Below are 21,027 nucleotides of genomic sequence, written 5' to 3' on the forward strand. Positions count from 1 at the left end.
ACAGCTTCTCTGACGAATGATTACCCTGGTCTAGACCTCGACATGCTTCAGTTGAGACAGCTTCTCTGACTAATGATTACCCTGGTCCAGACCTCGACATGCTTCAGTTCAGACAGCTTCTCTGACTAATGATTACCCTGGTCCAGACCTCGACATGCTTCGGTTCAGACAGCTTCTCTGACTAATGATTACCCTGGTCCAGACCTCGACATGCTTCGGTTCAGACAGCTTCTCTGACTAATGATTACCCTGGTCCAGACCTCGACATGCTTCGGTTCAGACAGCTTCTCTGACTAATGATTACCCTGGTCCAGACCTCGACATGCTTCGGTTCAGACAGCTTCTCTGACTAATGATTACCCTGGTCCAGACCTCGACATGCTTCAGTTCAGACAGCTTCTCTGACTAATGATTACCCTGGTCCAGACCTCGACATGCTTCAGTTCAGACAGCTTCTCTGACTAATGATTACCCTGGTCCAGACCTCGACATGCTTCAGTTCAAACAGCTTCTCTGACTAATGATTACCCTGGTCCAGACCTCGACATGCTTCAGTTCAGACAGCTTCTCTGACTAATGATTACCCTGGTCCAGACCTCGACATGCTTCAGTTCAGACAGCTTCTCTGACTAATGATTACCCTGGTCCAGACCTCGACATGCTTCAGTTCAAACAGCTTCTCTGACTAATGATTACCCTGGTCCAGACCTCGACATGCTTCAGTTCAGACAGCTTCTCTGACTAATGATTACCCTGGTCCAGACCTCGACATGCTTCAGTTCAGACAGCTTCTCTGACTAATGATTACCCTGGTCCAGACCTCGACATGCTTCAGTTCAGACAGCTTCTCTGACTAATGATTACCCTGGTCCAGACCTCGACATGCTTCAGTTCAGACAGCTTCTCTGACTAATGATTACCCTTGTCCAGACCTCGATATGCTTCAGTTCAGACAGCTTCTCTGACTAATGATTACCCTTGTCCAGACCTCGACATGCTTCAGTTCAGACAGCTTCTCTGACTAATGATTACCCTGGTCCAGACCTCGACATGCTTCAGTTCAGACAGCTTCTCTGACTAATGATTACCCTGGTCCAGACCTCGACATGCTTCAGTTCAGACAGCTTCTCTGACTAATGATTACCCTGGTCCAGACCTCGACATGCTTCAGTTCAGACAGCTTCTCTGACTAATGATTACCCTGTTCCAGACCTCGACATGCTTCAGTTCAGACAACTTCTCTGACTAATGATTACCCTGGTCCAGACCTCGACATGCTTCAGTTCAGACAGCTTCTCTGACTAATGATTACCCTGGTCCAGACCTCGACATGCTTCAGTTCAGACAGCTTCTCTGACTAATGATTACCCTGGTCCAGACCTCGACATGCTTCAGTTCAGACAGCTTCTTTGACTAATGATTACCCTGATCCAGACTTCGACATGCCTCAGTTCAGACAGCTTCTCTGACGAATGATTACCCTGGTCCAGACCTCGACATGCTTCAGTTCAGACAGCTTCTCTGACTAATGATTACCCTGGTCCAGACCTCGACATGCTTCAGTTCAGACAGCTTCTCTGACTAATGATTACCCTGGTCCAGACCTCGACATGCTTCGGTTCAGACAGCTTCTCTGACTAATGATTACCCTGGTCCAGACCTCGACATGCTTCGGTTCAGACAGCTTCTCTGACTAATGATTACCCTGGTCCAGACCTCGACATGCTTCGGTTCAGACAGCTTCTCTGACTAATGATTACCCTGGTCCAGACCTCGACATGCTTCGGTTCAGACAGCTTCTCTGACTAATGATTACCCTGGTCCAGACCTCGACATGCTTCAGTTCAGACAGCTTCTCTGACTAATGATTACCCTGGTCCAGACCTCGACATGCTTCAGTTCAGACAGCTTCTCTGACTAATGATTACCCTGGTCCAGACCTCGACATGCTTCAGTTCAAACAGCTTCTCTGACTAATGATTACCCTGGTCCAGACCTCGACATGCTTCAGTTCAGACAGCTTCTCTGACTAATGATTACCCTGGTCCAGACCTCGACATGCTTCAGTTCAGACAGCTTCTCTGACTAATGATTACCCTGGTCCAGACCTCGACATGCTTCAGTTCAAACAGCTTCTCTGACTAATGATTACCCTGGTCCAGACCTCGACATGCTTCAGTTCAGACAGCTTCTCTGACTAATGATTACCCTGGTCCAGACCTCGACATGCTTCAGTTCAGACAGCTTCTTTGACTAATGATTACCCTGATCCAGACTTCGACATGCCTCAGTTCAGACAGCTTCTCTGACGAATGATTACCCTGGTCTAGACCTCGACATGCTTCAGTTCAGACAGCTTCTCTGACTAATGATTACCCTGGTCCAGACCTCGACATGCTTCAGTTCAGACAGCTTCTCTGACTAATGATTACCCTGGTCCAGACCTCGACATGCTTCAGTTCAGACAGCTTCTCTGACTAATGATTACCCTGGTCCAGACCTCGACATGCTTCAGTTCAGACAGCTTCTCTGACTAATGATTACCCTGGTCCAGACCTCGACATGCTTCAGTTCAGACAGCTTCTCTGACTAATGATTACCCTGGTCCAGACCTCGACATGCTTCGGTTCAGACAGCTTCTCTGACTAATGATTACCCTGGTCCAGACCTCGACATGCTTCGGTTCAGACAGCTTCTCTGACTAATGATTACCCTGGTCCAGACCTCGACATGCTTCGGTTCAGACAGCTTCTCTGACTGATGATTACCCTGGTCCAGACCTCGACATGCTTCGGTTCAGACAGCTTCTCTGACTAATGATTACACTGGTCCAGACCTCGACATGCTTCAGTTCAGACAGCTTCTCTGACTAATGATTACCCTGGTCCAGACCTCGACATGCTTCAGTTCAGACAGCTTCTCTGACTAATGATTACCCTGGTCCAGACCTCGACATGCTTCAGTTCAAACAGCTTCTCTGACTAATGATTACCCTGGTCCAGACCTCGACATACTTCAGTTCAGACAGCTTCTCTGACTAATGATTACCCTGGTCCAGACCTCGACATGCTTCAGTTCAGACAGCTTCTCTGACTAATGATTACCCTGGTCCAGACCTTGACATGCTTCAGTTCAAACAGCTTCTCTGACTAATGATTACCCTGGTCCAGACCTCGACATGCTTCAGTTCAGACAGCTTCTCTGACTAATGATTACCCTGGTCCAGACCTCGACATGCTTCAGTTCAGACAGCTTCTCTGACTAATGATTACCCTGGTCCAGACCTCGACATGCTTCAGTTCAGACAGCTTCTCTGACTAATGATTACCCTGGTCCAGACCTCGACATGCTTCAGTTCAGACAGCTTCTCTGACTAATGATTACCCTTGTCCAGACCTCGACATGCTTCAGTTCAGACAGCTTCTCTGACTAATGATTACCCTGGTCCAGACCTCGACATGCTTCAGTTCAGACAGCTTCTCTGACTAATGATTACCCTGGTCCAGACCTCGACATGCTTCAGTTCAGACAGCTTCTCTGACTAATGATTACCCTGGTCCAGACCTCGACATGCTTCAGTTCAGACAGCTTCTCTGACTAATGATTACCCTGTTCCAGACCTCGACATGCTTCAGTTCAGACAACTTCTCTGACTAATGATTACCCTGGTCCAGACCTCGACATGCTTCAGTTCAGACAGCTTCTCTGACTAATGATTACCCTGTTCCAGACCTCGACATGCTTCAGTTCAGACAACTTCTCTGACTAATGATTACCCTGGTCCAGACCTCGACATGCTTCAGTTCAGACAGCTTCTCTGACTAATGATTACCCTTGTCCAGACCTCGACATGCTTCAGTTCAGACAGCTTCTCTGACTAATGATTACCCTGGTCCAGACCTCGACATGCTTCAGTTCAGACAGCTTCTCTGACTAATGATTATCCTGGTCCAGACCTCGATATGCTTTGGTTCAGACAGCTTCTCTGACTAATGATTATCCTGGTCCAGACCTCGATATGCTTTGGTTCAGAGCTTCTCTGACTAATGATTACCCTGGTCCAGACCTCGACATGCTTCAGTTCAGACAGCTTCTCTGACTAATGATTATCCTGGTCCAGACCTCGATATGCTTTGGTTCAGAGCTTCTCTGACTAATGATTACCCTGGTCCAGACCTCGACATGCTTCAGTTCAGACAGCTTCTCTGACTAATGATTACCCTGGTCCAGACCTCGACATGCCTCAGTTCAGACAGCTTCTCTGACTAATGATTACCCTGGTCCAGACCTCGACATGCTTCGGTTCAGACAGCTTCTCTGACTAATGATTACCCTGGTCCAGACCTCGACATGCTTCAGTTCAGACAGCTTCTCTGACTAATGATTACCCTGGTCCAGACCTCGACATGCTTCAGTTCAGACAGCTTCTCTGACTAATGATTACCCTGGTCCAGACCTCGACATGCTTCAGTTCAGACAGCTTCTCTGACTAATGATTACCCTGGTCCAGACCTCGACATGCTTCAGTTCAGACAGCTTCTCTGACTAATGATTACCCTGGTCCAGATCTCGACATGCTTCAGTTCATACAGCTTCTCTGACTAATGATTACCCTGGTCCAGACCTCGACATGCTTCAGTTCAGACAGCTTCTCTGACTAATGATTACCCTGGTCCAGACCTCGACATGCTTCAGTTCAGACAGCTTCTCTGACTAATGATTACCCTGGTCCAGACCTCGACATGCTTCAGTTCAGACAGCTTCTCTGACTAATGATTACCCTGGTCCAGACCTCGACATGCCTCAGTTCAGACAGCTTCTCTGACTAATGATTACCCTGGTCCAGACCTCGACATGCCTCAGTTCAGACAGCTTCTCTGACTAATGATTACCCTGGTCCAGACCTCGACATGCTTCAGTTCAGACAGCTTCTCTGACTAATGATTACCCTGGTCCAGACCTCGACATGCTTCAGTTCAGACAGCTTCTCTGACTAATGATTACCCTGGTCCAGACCTCGACATGCTTCAGTTCAGACAGCTTCTCTGACTAATGATTACCCTGGTCCAGACCTCGACATGCTTCAGTTCAGACAGCTTCTCTGACTAATGATTACCCTGGTCCAGACCTCGACATGCTTCAGTTCAGACAGCTTCTCTGACTAATGATTACCCTGGTCCAGACCTCGACATGCTTCAGTTCAGACAGCTTCTCTGACTAATGGTTACCCTGGTCCAGACCTCGACATGCTTCAGTTCAGACAGCTTCTCTGACTAATGATTACCCTGGTCCAGACCTCGACATGCTTCAGTTCAGACAGCTTCTCTGACTAATGATTACCCTGGTCCAGACCTCGACATGCTTCAGTTCAGACAGCTTCTCTGACTAATGATTACCCTGGTCCAGACCTCGACATGCTTCAGTTCAGACAGCTTCTCTGACTAATGATTACCCTGGTCCAGACCTTGACATGCTTCAGTTCAAACAGCTTCTCTGACTAATGATTACCCTGGTCCAGACCTCGACATGCTTCAGTTCAGACAGCTTCTCTGACTAATGATTACCCTGGTCCAGACCTCGACATGCTTCAGTTCAGACAGCTTCTCTGACTAATGATTACCCTGGTCCAGACCTCGACATGCTTCAGTTCAGACAGCTTCTCTGACTAATGATTACCCTGGTCCAGACCTCGACATGCTTCAGTTCAGACAGCTTCTCTGACTAATGATTACCCTTGTCCAGACCTCGACATGCTTCAGTTCAGACAGCTTCTCTGACTAATGATTACCCTGGTCCAGACCTCGACATGCTTCAGTTCAGACAGCTTCTCTGACTAATGATTACCCTGGTCCAGACCTCGACATGCTTCAGTTCAGACAGCTTCTCTGACTAATGATTACCCTGGTCCAGACCTCGACATGCTTCAGTTCAGACAGCTTCTCTGACTAATGATTACCCTGTTCCAGACCTCGACATGCTTCAGTTCAGACAACTTCTCTGACTAATGATTACCCTGGTCCAGACCTCGACATGCTTCAGTTCAGACAGCTTCTCTGACTAATGATTACCCTGTTCCAGACCTCGACATGCTTCAGTTCAGACAACTTCTCTGACTAATGATTACCCTGGTCCAGACCTCGACATGCTTCAGTTCAGACAGCTTCTCTGACTAATGATTACCCTTGTCCAGACCTCGACATGCTTCAGTTCAGACAGCTTCTCTGACTAATGATTACCCTGGTCCAGACCTCGACATGCTTCAGTTCAGACAGCTTCTCTGACTAATGATTATCCTGGTCCAGACCTCGATATGCTTTGGTTCAGAGCTTCTCTGACTAATGATTACCCTGGTCCAGACCTCGACATGCTTCAGTTCAGACAGCTTCTCTGACTAATGATTATCCTGGTCCAGACCTCGATATGCTTTGGTTCAGAGCTTCTCTGACTAATGATTACCCTGGTCCAGACCTCGACATGCTTCAGTTCAGACAGCTTCTCTGACTAATGATTACCCTGGTCCAGACCTCGACATGCCTCAGTTCAGACAGCTTCTCTGACTAATGATTACCCTGGTCCAGACCTCGACATGCTTCGGTTCAGACAGCTTCTCTGACTAATGATTACCCTGGTCCAGACCTCGACATGCTTCAGTTCAGACAGCTTCTCTGACTAATGATTACCCTGGTCCAGACCTCGACATGCTTCAGTTCAGACAGCTTCTCTGACTAATGATTACCCTGGTCCAGACCTCGACATGCTTCAGTTCAGACAGCTTCTCTGACTAATGATTACCCTGGTCCAGACCTCGACATGCTTCAGTTCAGACAGCTTCTCTGACTAATGATTACCCTGGTCCAGACCTCGACATGCTTCAGTTCATACAGCTTCTCTGACTAATGATTACCCTGGTCCAGACCTCGACATGCTTCAGTTCAGACAGCTTCTCTGACTAATGATTACCCTGGTCCAGACCTCGACATGCTTCAGTTCAGACAGCTTCTCTGACTAATGATTACCCTGGTCCAGACCTCGACATGCTTCAGTTCAGACAGCTTCTCTGACTAATGATTACCCTGGTCCAGACCTCGACATGCCTCAGTTCAGACAGCTTCTCTGACTAATGATTACCCTGGTCCAGACCTCGACATGCCTCAGTTCAGACAGCTTCTCTGACTAATGATTACCCTGGTCCAGACCTCGACATGCTTCAGTTCAGACAGCTTCTCTGACTAATGATTACCCTGGTCCAGACCTCGACATGCTTCAGTTCAGACAGCTTCTCTGACTAATGATTACCCTGGTCCAGACCTCGACATGCTTCAGTTCAGACAGCTTCTCTGACTAATGATTACCCTGGTCCAGACCTCGATATGCTTCAGTTCAGACAGCTTCTCTGACTAATGATTACCCTGGTCCAGACCTCGACATGCCTCAGAGAAGATGGCTAAAGCATAAACATGTACTGTACTGTCTGTCATGGCAATAATCAGAGGAGTGGGCTAAAACACACAAAGATCTATACCAGGCTATGAAGAGGAAGTCTTTAATCAGAGGAGTGGGCTAAAACACACAAAGATCTATACCAGGCTATGAAGATGAAGTCTGTAATCAGAGGAGTGGGCTAAAACACACAAAGATCCATACCAGGCTATGAAGAGGAAGTCTGTAATCAGAGGAGTGAGCTAAAACACACAGAGATCCATACCAGGCTATGAAGAGGAAGTCTGTATTCAAAGGAGTGGGCTAAAACACACAGAGATCTATACCAGGCTATGAAGAGGACGTCTGTAATCAGAGGAGTGGGATAAAACACACAGAGATCTATACCAGGCTATGAAGAGGAAGTCTGTATTCAGAGGAGTGGGTTAAAACACACAGAGATCTATACCAGGCTATGAAGAGGAAGTCTGTAATCAGAGGAGTGGGCTAAACCACACAGAGATCCATACCAGGCTATGAAGAGGAAGTCTGTAATCAGAGGAGTGGGCTAAAACACACAGAGATCTATACCAGGCTATGAAGAGGAAGTCTGTAATCAGAGGAGTGGGCTAAAACACACAGAGATCCATACCAGGCTATGAAGAGGAAGTCTGTATTCAGAGGAGTGGGCTAAAACACACAGAGATCTATACCAGGCTATGAAGAGGAAGTCTGTAATCAGAGGAGTGGGCTAAAACACACAGAGATCCATACCAGGCTATGAAGAGGAAGTCTGTATTCAGAGGAGTGGGCTAAAACACACAGAGATCTATACCAGGCTATGAAGAGGAAGTCTGTAATCAGAGGAGTGGGCTAAAACACACAGAGATCCATACCAGGCTATGAAGAGGAAGTCTGTAATCAGAGGAGTGGGCTAAACCACACAGAGATCCATACCAGGCTATGAAGAGGAAGTCTGTAATCAGAGGAGTGGGCTAAAACACACAGAGATCCATACCAGGCTATGAAGAGGAAGTCTGTAATCAGAGGAGTGGGCTAAACCACACAGAGATCCATACCAGGCTATGAAGAGGAAGTCTGTAATCAGAGGAGTGGGCTAAACCACACAGAGATCCATACCAGGCTATGAAGAGGACGTCTGTAATCAGAGGAGTGGGCTAAACCACACAGAGATCCATACCAGGCTATGAAGAGGAAGTCTGTAATCAGAGGAGTGGGCTAAAACACACAGAGATCCATACCAGGCTATGAAGAGGAAGTCTGTATTCAGAGGAGTGGGCTAAAACACACAGAGATCCATACCAGGCTATGAAGAGGAAGTCTGTAATCAGAGGAGTGGGCTAAAACACACAGAGATCTATACCAGGCTATGAAGAGGAAGTCTGTAATCAGAGGAGTGGGCTAAACCACACAGAGATCCATACCAGGCTATGAAGAGGACGTCTGTAATCAGAGGAGTGGGCTAAACCACACAGAGATCCATACCAGGCTATGAAGAGGAAGTCTGTAATCAGAGGAGTGGGCTAAAACACACAGAGATCCATACCAGGCTATGAAGAGGAAGTCTGTAATCAGAGGAGTGGGTTAAAACACACAGAGATCTATACCAGGCTATGAAGAGGAAGTCTGTAATCAGAGGAGTGGGTTAAAACACACAGAGATCTATACCAGGCTATGAAGAGGAAGTCTGTAATCAGAGGAGTGGGTTAAAACACACAGAGATCTATACCAGGCTATGAAGAGGAAGTCTGTAATCAGAGGAGTGGGTTAAAACACACAGAGATCTATACCAGGCTATGAAGAGGAAGTCTGTAATCAGAGGAGTGGGCTAAACCACACAGAGATCTATACCAGGCTATGAAGAGGAAGTCTGTAATCAGAGGAGTGGGCTAAACCACACAGAGATCTATACCAGGCTATGAAGAGGACGTCTGTAATCAGAGGAGTGGGCTAAACCACACAGAGATCTATACCAGGCTATGAAGAGGAAGTCTGTAATCAGAGGAGTGGGCTAAAACACACAGAGATCCATACCAGGCTATGAAGAGGAAGTCTGTAATCAGAGGAGTGGGCTAAACCACACAGAGATCCATACCAGGCTATGAAGAGGAAGTCTGTAATCAGAGGAGTGGGCTAAACCACACAGAGATCTATACCAGGCTATGAAGAGGAAGTCTGTAATCAGAGGAGTGGGCTAAAACACACAGAGATCTATACCAGGCTATGAAGAGGAAGTCTGTAATCAGAGGAGTGGGCTAAAACACACAGAGATCCATACCAGGCTATGAAGAGGAAGTCTGTAATCAGAGGAGTGGGCTAAAACACACAGAGATCTATACCAGGCTATGAAGAGGAAGTCTGTAATCAGAGGAGTGGGCTAAAACACACAGAGATCCATACCAGGCTATGAAGAGGAAGTCTGTAATCAGAGGAGTGGGCTAAAACACACAGAGATCTATACCAGGCTATGAAGAGGAAGTCTGTAATCAGAGGAGTGGGCTAAAACACACAGAGATCCATACCAGGCTATGAAGAGGAAGTCTGTAATCAGAGGAGTGGGCTAAAACACACAGAGATCTATACCAGGCTATGAAGAGGAAGTCTGTAATCAGAGGAGTGGGCTAAAACACACAGAGATCTATACCAGGCTATGAAGAGGACGTCTGTAATCAGAGGAGTGGGCTAAAACACACAGAGATCCATACCAGGCTATGAAGAGGAAGTCTGTAATCAGAGGAGTGGGCTAAACCACACAGAGATCCATACCAGGCTATGAAGAGGAAGTCTGTAATCAGAGGAGTGGGCTAAAACACACAGAGATCCATACCAGGCTATGAAGAGGAAGTCTGTAATCAGAGGAGTGGGCTAAACCACACAGAGATCTATAACAGGCTATGAAGAGGAAGTCTGTAATCAGAGGAGTGGGCTAAACCACACAGAGATCCATACCAGGCTATGAAGAGGACGTCTGTATTCAGAGGAGTGGGCTAAACCACACAGAGATCCATACCAGGCTATGAAGAGGAAGTCAAAAGATACTCGACAACAGCCTGATTCAGTAAACAAATGGTTTTATTTTCACTGACAAAGAAAATAAATAATTCTCAGTGAAACCTCATTGGTGCTGAACCATCGACAAAAAAACAAACCACATACAGGCTTTTTTCAGACAACATATCTGAACAAAATGCTATTGGAACAAAACAAAACAGAGAAAACAGAATGTCTTGCAAGAATACGATATGATGTATACTACAGAATGTATCCTAGTATTGTACACAGAACTCCATACATGTTTAAAGTAAACACCATTCTCTTTGATGGCAGGCTACAAAACAAAACACCTTCCTTTTAAGCCAACTGGTATAATGCATTATAAAGCTGGTATGATGCATTATAAAGCTGGTATGACGCATTATAAAGCTGGTATGATGCATTATAAAGCTGGTATGATGCATTATAAAGTTGGTATGATGCATTATAAAGCTGGTATGATGCATTATAAAGCTGGTATGATGCATTATAAAGTTGGTATGATGCATTATAAAGCTGGTATAATGCATTATAAAGCTGGTATGATGCATTATAAAGCTGGTATAATGCATTATAAAGCTGGTATGATGCATTATAAAGCTGGTATAATGCATTATAAAGCTGGTATGATGCATTATAAAGCTGGTATAATGCATTATAAAGCTGGTATGATGCATTATAAAGCTGGTATGATGCATTATAAAGCTGGTATAATGCATTATAAAGTTGGTATGATGCATTATAAAGCTGGTATGATGCATTATAAAGCTGGTATGATGCATTATAAAGCTGGTATGATGCATTATAAAGCTGGTATAATGCATTATAAAGCTGGTATGATGCATTATAAAGCTGGTATGATGCATTATAAAGCTGGTATGATGCATTATAAAGCTGGTATGATGCATTATAAAGCTGGTATGATGCATTATAAAGCTGGTATGATGCATTATAAAGCTGGTATGACGCATTATAAAGCAGCTGTAATGCATTAAGACTGGTTTGACCACTTAAATCGTCTTATTATCGTCTCGTAGTAATGACTCAACAACAGGCATTTTGAGTCCGTTTAAAACAAGTAAGAAAGCATTTCATCTGTTGGCTTTAAGTAACGTGTTGCTGAAGAAAAAAACGTTTATAAAACAGAACAACGGAAGCCATTTTAAGATCTGTCTGATTCATGTAGGTGGACTCACAGTATCCAAGCACTAGGTGTGCTACATATTATTTTTTTAAATTATTTTAAAATCAAGTTAGTTAATGCGTGTGGAAGAAAATTCTTCAAAAGAGAAAATCCAGAACTAAAGAACTAAAATACATTTAAAGCTCTTTCCTGACATCATCACTATTCTCTAAAGATCATATATTAATCTCATCAAGTAATATACATATTTTAATATTATATAAATCTCTTACAATCAATCGGTATCGCTTAAAATAGTATCTCCTAAAATCTCTTCAAACATTTCAACTTTTACTTAAAGTTGCACGCCTTGTTACCTAACTAGCAGTTATATTATAACAGTATTACACATTACCCTGAAAAAGCACATCAACATAAAGGATAATGACTTTGAGTTTTTTATTGATCTGAAATTGGTTTCAATAAAGAGGTTGAGCCCTCAAACCGTCAACAAGCTACTGTGTCTACTGTCTCGTGGACTGACACACTGCCTGTCCTCAGAATTACTAATGGAATCGATAGTGAGCAGAAGGAACAGGAAGTTGTTGGAGCACTTTATGGAGACAGGCAATGGAAGGATGATACGCTGAGACTTCGGAACAACCCTGGGGCACCAAATAAGAGAACAGGTTCACAAACTTCTTAAAGGATGTTTGGAAACTTCTTATAGGACGTTTGGAAACTTCTTATAGGATGTTTTTGGAAACTTCTTATAGGACGTTTGGAAACTTCTTATAGGACGTTTTGAAACTTCTAATAGGACGTTTGGAAACTTCTTATAGGACGTTTGGAAACTTCTTATAGGACGTTTGGAAACTTCTTAAAGGATGTTTTTGGAAACTTCTTATAGGACGTTTGGAAACTTCTTATAGGACGTTTGGAAACTTCTTAAAGGATGTTTTTGGAAACTTCTTATAGGACGTTTGGAAACTTCTTATAGGACGTTTGGAAACTTCTTATAGGACGTTTGGAAACTTCTTATAGGACGTTTGGAAACTTCTTAAAGGATGTTTGGAAACTTCTTATAGAACGTTTGGGGTACCACCTCTTCCGTTTCACTCAGTTTCAAAACATGATCTCCTGTTTCATGACCCATGGGTTTTGTTCAAAATGGTACCCTATTCCCTGTATAGTGCCCTACTTTCGACCACGGCTCATTGAGGGAATAGGGTGCCATTCTGTAGGTATTCTCCGTGGGATCATAAGTCCATCCCCAGGCTGTGTATTTGGTCCAGCAGGAAGTCCATGTCTTGTCTGCTGACCTGAGGGCTAATGATGATCTGTCTGAAGAAGTTAGCCTTGTCTCCATGGGGCTGGTAGCCTACCATCATAGAGCCCTTCTTCATCATGCGCTCCTTAACCACTGGCGCCACCTGGGGGTAGGGAGTAGTACATACACTGTGAAATGGTGGAACTGGAAGTTAACGTGTCAGTATTCCAATAATCTCTCCTTCCTCATGAAGTAAACACTCATTCATGTGTGAGAACATTGGATCGGTGTTTCCATGTACCAGTCATTACCTTTCAAATCCACGAATTCATGACAGAAAGGAGAGATTATTGGGACATAACCAAAGTCAAGTTGAAATTTAGTCTCCACACACTGATCTAAGGTCCATTTCTGCATGGATTGGATTGGAGGATTATGGTCCTGCTTGACATCTGGTGTCAGTGGTGGGATCTGAACCCACGCCTCTGATAGAGACTGGAGCCTAAATCCTCATGGTTAGCTAACTATTGTCTCATTCATATCCTGTGAAATGAATGTCTTTTCTGTTTTTCAACATTAATTAATTCCTGAATTCAATTGTATTAACCTTTTTATGTGTTATTCATGACAGGGCTTCTGTTAACGTTGAAAAACACCCACAGGAAAGGAGAGGATAGTGTTCTGTATATGAGGGGATGTCCTCTCTGACTTACCGCATGGACCTTTTTCCAGAACTCAGGTCCATCAGTCATGTCCCTCAGACTGGGAGGAATGTACCAGAAACAGACGTTGGTGTACTCCGGCTCCATCACAAGACGGAATCCATCTCTCTTCTTGATCTCCTCTGCCAGATATCTATCAAAGAGAAGGAAGTCAAGAGTGTCAGAAATAATTATATTCCACAACCGTACGAAACCCCTTTCAGGCTCTAAGAGTTTTACCGAGCGTTTTTTCAACAGTGCAAGACTGCAATGTGTGGTCTAGTCTGTCCAACACAGCACTCCTGCTCCATAGTCTTAGACAGCCCTACCTATTGTTTACCAAGGGAATTACTGCAATGTCTTTCCTGTTGTCTACGTTTACAACACAGCAGTAGTCCTCCTGCTATCCTCTAGACCACCACTAGAGGTCCCTGTCCTCCTGCTATCCTCTAGACCACCACTAGAGTCCCTGTCCTCCAGCCAGACACAGCAGTAGTCCTCCTGCTATCCTCTAGACTACCACTAGAGGTCCCTGCCCTCCAGCCAGACACAGCAGTAGTCCTCCTGCTATCCTCTAGACTACCACTAGAGGTCCCTGTCCTCCAGCCAGACACAGCAGTAGTCCTCCTGCTATCCTCTAGACCACCACTAGAGGTTCCTGTCCTCCAGCCAGACACAGCAGTAGTCCTCCTGCTATCCTCTAGACCACCGCTAGAGGTCCCTGTCCTCCTGCTATCCTCTAGACTACCACTAGAGTCCCTGTCCTCCTGCTATCCTCTAGACTACCACTAGAGTCCCTGTCCTCCAGCCAGACACAGCAGTAGTCCTCCTGCTATCCTCTAGACTACCACTAGAGGTCCCTGTCCTCCAGCCAGACACAGCAGTAGTCCTCCTGCTATCCTCTAGACCACCACTAGAGGTCCCTGTCCTCCTGCTATCCTCTAGACTACCACTAGAGTCCCTGTCCTCCAGCCAGACACAGCAGTGGTCCTCCTGCTATCCTCTAGACTACCACTAGAGGTCCCTGTCCTCCAGCCAGACACAGCAGTAGTCCTCCTGCTATCCTCTAGACCACCACTAGAGGTCCCTGTCCTCCAGCCAGACACAGCAGTAGTCCTCCTGCTATCCTCTAGACTACCACTAGAGGTCCCTGTCCTCCAGCCAGACACAGCAGTAGTCCTCCTGCTATCCTCTAGACCACCACTAGAGGTCCCTGTCCTCCTGCTATCCTCTAGACTACCACTAGAGGTCCCTGTCCTCCAGCCAGACACAGCAGTAGTCCTCCTGCTATCCTCTAGACCACCACTAGAGGTCCCTGTCCTCCAGCCAGACACAGCAGTAGTCCTCCTGCTATCATCTAGACCACCACTAGAGGTCCCTGTCCTCCTGCCAGACACAGCAGTAGTCCTCCTGCTATCCTCTAGACCACCACTAGAGGTCCCTGTCCTCTAGCCAGACACAGCAGTAGTCCTCCTGCTATCCTCTAGACCACCACTAGAGGTCCCTGTCCTCCAGCCAGACACAGCAGTAGTCCTCCTGCTATCCTCTAGACCACCACTCGAGGTCCCTGTCCTCCAGCCAGACACAGCAGTAGTCCTCCTGCTATCCTCTAGACTACCACTAGAGGTCCCTGTCCTCCTGCCAGACACAGCAGTAGTCCTCCTGCTATCCTCTAGACCACCACTAGAGGTCCCTGTCCTCCAGCCAGACACAGCAGTAGTCCTCCTGCTATCCTCTAGACCACCACTAGAGGTCCCTGTCCTCCAGCCAGACACAGCAGTAGTCCTCCTGCTATCCTTTAGACTACCACTAGAGGTCCCTGTCCTCCAGCCAGACACAGCAGTAGTCCTCCTGCTATCCTCTAGACTACCACTAGAGGTCCCTGTCCTCCAGCCAGACACAGCAGTAGTCCTCCTGCTATCCTCTAGACTACCACTAGAGGTCCCTGTCCTCCAGCCAGACACAGCAGTAGTCCTCCTGCTATCCTCTAGACCACCACTAGAGGTCCCTGTCCTCCAGCCAGACACAGCAGTAGTCCTCCTGCTATCCTCTAGACCACCACTAGAGGTCCCTGTCCTCCAGCCAGACACAGCAGTAGTCCTCCTGCTATCCTCTAGACTACCACTAGAGGTCCCTGTCCTCCAGCCAGACAGCAGTAGTCCTCCTGCTATCCTCTAGACCACCACTAGAGGTCCCTGTCCTCCTGCTATCCTCTAGACTACCACTAGAGGTCCCTGTCCTCCAGCCAGACACAGCAGTAGTCCTCCTGCTATCCTCTAGACTACCACTAGAGGTCCCTGTCCTCCTGCCAGACACAGCAGTAGTCCTCCTGCTATCCTCTAGACTACAACTAGAGGTCCCTGTCCTCCTGCTATCCTCTAGACTACCACTAGAGGTCACTGTCCTCCAGCCAGACACAGCAGTAGTCCTCCTGCTATCCTCTAGACCACCACTAGAGTTCCCTGTCCTCCAGCCAGACACAGCAGTAGTCCTCCTGCTATCCTCTAGACCACCACTAGAGGTCCCTGCCCTCCAGCCAGACACACCAGTAGTCCTCCTGCTATCCTCTAGACCACCACTAGAGGTCCCTGTCCTCCAGCCAGACACAGCAGTAGTCCTCCTGCTATCCTCTAGACCACCACTAGAGGTCCCTGTCCTCCAGCCAGACACAGCAGTAGTCCTCCTGCTATCCTCTAGACCATCACTAGAGGTCCCTGCCCTCCAGCCAGACACACCAGTAGTCCTCCTGCTATCCTCTAGACCACCACTAGAGGTCCCTGTCCTCCAGCCAGACACAGCAGTAGTCCTCCTGCTATCCTCTAGACTACCACTAGAGGTCCCTGTCCTCCAGCCAGACACAGCAGTAGTCCTCCTGCTATCCTCTAGACTACCACTAGAGGTCCCTGTCCTCCAGCCAGACACAGCAGTAGTCCTCCTGCTATCCTCTAGACTACCACTAGAGGTCCCTGTCCTCCAGCCAGACACAGCAGTAGTCCTCCTGCTATCCTCTAGACCACCACTAGAGGTCCCTGTCCACCAGCCAGACACAGCAGTAGTCCTCCTGCTATCCTCTAGACCACCACTAGAGGTCCCTGTCCTCCAGCCAGACACAGCAGTAGTCCTCCTGCTATGGAATATGAATGACAGTCATCCAATATGCTGTATCAGAAATAAGTCCGTGTTCATGGGGGAAATTAAAAGGAATGGTCCTCCCTCATGTTAGCCGGCACCGACCGCCCTACTGTATCCTATACAGCACTAGACACGTGAATGGAGTCGAGTGAGCAGTGGGCTATTAGTAGCAGTCTGAAAATAGCCTGGTCGTTGTCTGGCCTCGTGTCGTATAACCCCCTATCTTGGTCCCACATACCCCCTGCAGACAGTAGGTCCTGAACTGTAAACTTGACCACAGGTCATCTGGATCAGAATAGATGGGGGTGTGGGGGGGGGGGGGCAGCTAAAAAGGCCACACAGAATAGATGGGGGGGGGGGGGCAGCTAAAAAAGGCCACACAGAATAGATGGGGGGGGGGGGCAGCTAAAAAGGCCACACAGAATAGATGGGGGGGTGGGGGGGGCAGCTAAAAAGGCAACACAGAATAGATGGGGGGGGGGGGCAGCTAAAAATGCCACACAGAATAGATGGGGGAGGGGCAGCTAAAAAGGCCACACAGAACAGATGGGGGGGTGGGGGGGGGGGGGCAGCTAAAAAGGCCACACAGAATAGATGGGGGGGTGGGGGGGGCAGCTAAAAAGGCAACACAGAATAGGTGGGGGGGGGGGGGGGCAGCTAAAAAGGCAACACAGAATAGATGGGGGGTGGGGGGGACTCTAAAAAGGCCACACAGAATAGATGGGGGGGGGGGGGGGGGGGGGCAGCTAAAAAGGCCACACAGAATAGATGGGGGGGTGGGGGGGGGGGGGCAGCTAAAAAGGCCACACAGAATAGATGGGGGGGGGGGCAGCTAAAAAGGCAACACAGAATAGATGGGGGGGGGGGGGGGGGGGCAGCTAAAAAGGCAACACAGAATAGATGGGGGGGGGGGGGGGGGGACGCTAAAAAGGCCACACAGAATAGATGGGGGGGGGGGGGGCAGCTAAAAAGGCCACACAGAATAGTTAAGGAACCCTGGACCTGACATAGAACCTGGCTGCCCTCCAAATATACAGCTTGATTTCTAGGACCTGCTTGAATTCCCTGCAGTCGATGCCAAGCCCGTTCTGTCTGTATTCTCCACTGTACGCCTGGTCAGAAAGCTGTTGAGATGCTGTGGTTGCTGGTGTAGAAGATGTATCATTCCTCAGCCTGGGTTATATCTATTAGGAGGTATCTCAGGTGTAGGTTTTAACTCCGTAGTTACACTGCTATTACTCTTGAGTGTATTGGAAAAACCTAGCTGTTTTCCATAGTAATGTTACTGTGTATAGACCAGAGGGGGGGACCACAGTGTAGAAGATGTATCATTCCTCAGCCTGGGTTATATCTATTAGGAGGTATCTCAGGTGTAAGTTTTAACTCCGTAGTTACACTGCTATTACTCTTGAGTGTATTGGAAAAACCTAGCTGTTTTCCATAGTAATGTTACTGTGTATAGACCAGAGGGGGGGACCACAGTCTAGAAGATGGCCTCCTGTCCTCTTGGAGAACTACCGGGTGGCTGTGCAGGCTTTTGCTCCAGCCCTGCTCTAACAGATAGGATTCAGATGACTCAGCAGGAGTCTGCATACCTTAGTAGGTCTTCATGGTTGGCCATCTTTTGCTCTACAGTCTATTTGTAGCTAGCTACTGCTTTGGTATTTGGGACGGAGACACTGAGAGCAGGAAGCACTGGACAGATACTAATTACATTCAATGCAGAGCCCTTCCCATCACTCTGTACCCCCCCCCCCCCCAAAAAAAAACATTTGATCAAGCAACTTAAAAACACAATGAAACCATTTTAATCAAAATACATTAAAATATAAGATTTGGCATCAATCCCAACCCTTTTTGCTATAACGTTAAAGTAGGCCAGCGTGTAGGTGCAAGCTGATGGACTGGGCTATTAGCTGATCAGACAGGACCAGACAGTCTGAGGGGGTCAGTCATGGATGGTGTAAACTAATGGACTGGGCTATTAGCTGAACAGACAGGATCAGACAGGACCAGACAGTCTGAGGGGGTCAGTCATGGATGGTGTAAACTAATGGACTGGGCTATTAGCTGAACAGACAGGATCAGACAGGACCAGACAGTCTGAGGGGGTCAGTCATGGATGGTGTAAGCTGATGGACAGGGCTATTAGCTGAACAGACAGGATCAGACAGGACCAGACAGGATCAGACAGTCTGAGGGGGTCAGTCATGGATGGTGTAAGCTGATGGACTGGGCTATTAGCTGACCAGACAGGACCAGACAGGACCAGACAGTCTGAGGGGGTCAGTCATGGATGGTGTAAGCTGATGGACTGAGCTATTAGCTGAACAGACAGGACCAGACAGGACCAGACAGGACCAGACAGGACCAGACAGTCTGAGGGGGTCAGTCATGGATGGTGTAAGCTGATGGACTGGGCTATTAGCTGACCAGACAGGATCAGACAGGACCAGACAGTCTGAGGGTGTATAGTCATGGATGGTGTAAGCTGATGGACTGGGCTATTAGCTGACCAGACAGGATCAGACAGGACCAGACAGGACCAGACAGTCTGAGGGGGTCAGTCATGGATGGTGTAAGCTGATGGACTGGGCTATTAGCTGACCAGACAGGACCAGACAGGACCAGACAGTCTGAGTCATGGATGCTCCAGGATCATGTTCAAGGGCGGCAGGTAGCCTAGTGGTCAAAGCGTTGGGCCAGTAACAGAAAGGTTGCTAGATCGAATTCCCCAGCTGACAAGGTAAAAATCTATCGTTCTGCCCCTGAACAAAGCAGTTAACCCACTGTTCCTAGGCCGTCATTGTAAATAAGAATTTGTTCTGACTTGCCAAGTGAAATAAAGGTGAAATAAAGGTGAAATAAAGGTGAAATAAAGATGAAATAAAGGTGAAATAAAGATGAAATAAAGGTGAAATAAAGGTAAAATAAAGGTGAAATAAAGATGAAATAAATGTGAAATAAAGGTGAAATAAAGGTGAAATAAAGGTGAAATAAAGGTGAAATAAAGGTGAAATAAAGATGAAATAAAGGTGAAATAAAGGTGAAATAAAGGTGAAATAAAGATGAAATAAAGGTGAAATAAAGATGAAATAAAGGTGAAATAAAGGTGAAATAAAGGTGAAATACATTTATAAAAGGGGCCAGTAGAGGGCTGGGAGCTTGACTGTTGCTACGGTGCAGACGGCCTGCCACTACAATGTACACTAAAGCTCATACATTAGTCCAGCACTGTACGCATTTCACTGGACCAGAGCACAAACAGATCTGGGACCAGGCTAGATAGATGAGTCTTCTATTAAACAGATCTGGGACCAGGCTAGATAGATGAGTCTTCTATTAAACAGATCTAGGACCAGGCTAGATAGATGAGTCTTCTATTAAACAGATCTAGGACCAGGCTAGATATATGAGTCTTGTATCAAACAGATCTGGGACCAGGCTAGATAGATGAGTCTTCTATCAAACAGATCTGGGACCAGGCTAGATAGATGAGTCTTGTATCAAACAGATCTGGGACCAGGCTAGATAGATGAGTCTTCTATCAAACAGATCTGGGACCAGGCTAGATAGATGAGTCTTGTATCAAACAGATCTGGGACCAGGCTAGATAGATGAGTCTTCTATCAAACAGATCTGGGACCAGGCTAGATAGATGAGTCTTGTATCAAACAGATCTGGGACCAGGCTAGATAGATGAGTCTTCTATCAAGTCTTTTGGAGGAAAAAAACAAAAGAGAAATATTTTTTGTTTGTTTGTTTGTCATAAGACTGTCATTCAAACTGACCTGGCCATAGCGAGGGCTCGGTCCACTCTCTCTTCCAGACCCTTGGTACCGATGGCTTTCCACATCAGCCAGAACTTGAAGGCGTCGGGCTTGCGGCTACACTGTATGGACTTGTCTCCCGTGTCATAGCTGACGTCATAGAACTTATCCTGCTGGAAGAGGTAGGAGGCCTGGGCCGAGTGACACCGCTGGAGAAGATTCTAGAACAATGAAACACAGAGAGAGAGAACATATAAGTCTCTGGAGCAGAGTCTGGATAACGACGAAGAGCTGGGAGGAGGAGGAGGAGGAGAAGGAGGGAGAGGTATTTTGGTATTTTATTAGGATCGTCATTAGCTGTTACGAAAGCAGCGGTTACTCTTCCTGGGGTCCACACAGAACATGAAACATGACATAATACACAATATTAATTAATACAGAACATTAACAGACAAGAACAGCTCAAGGACAGAACTACAATAAAACTCATTCTAAAAGGCACACGTAGCTTCCATATCAATACCAATACATACACACACACTATCTAGGAGGAGGAGG

At 46.8% G+C, this 21,027-nt stretch overlaps 2 protein-coding genes across 2 annotated transcripts in view; both read right to left on the reverse strand.

The window, feature by feature from the left end:
- Positions 1-10,494: 10,494 nt before the first annotated feature.
- On the reverse strand, positions 10,495-20,667 carry LOC129837802 (acidic amino acid decarboxylase GADL1-like). The gene is made up of 4 exons (XM_055904244.1): positions 20,491-20,667; positions 13,580-13,721; positions 12,841-13,029; positions 10,495-12,769 (listed from the first exon to the last, which is right to left on the reverse strand). The coding sequence occupies exons 1-3, from the start codon at positions 20,553-20,555 to the stop codon at positions 12,856-12,858; spliced, it is 381 nt and encodes a 126-aa protein (XP_055760219.1). The 5' UTR covers positions 20,556-20,667; the 3' UTR covers positions 10,495-12,769; positions 12,841-12,855.
- The window catches only part of LOC129837089 (dolichyl-diphosphooligosaccharide--protein glycosyltransferase subunit STT3B-like), a 49,406-nt gene continuing 49,013 nt past the window's right edge, over positions 20,635-21,027 (reverse strand). The window contains exon 10 of the mRNA XM_055903003.1: positions 20,635-20,690. Coding sequence (XP_055758978.1) covers positions 20,635-20,690 — 56 coding nt within the window. The remainder of the gene's footprint in view (positions 20,691-21,027) is intronic.

The sequence above is a fragment of the Salvelinus fontinalis genome, chromosome 38 (assembly GCF_029448725.1).
Source record: "Salvelinus fontinalis isolate EN_2023a chromosome 38, ASM2944872v1, whole genome shotgun sequence".
In the NCBI taxonomy this organism is placed as follows: Eukaryota; Metazoa; Chordata; class Actinopteri; order Salmoniformes; family Salmonidae; genus Salvelinus; species Salvelinus fontinalis.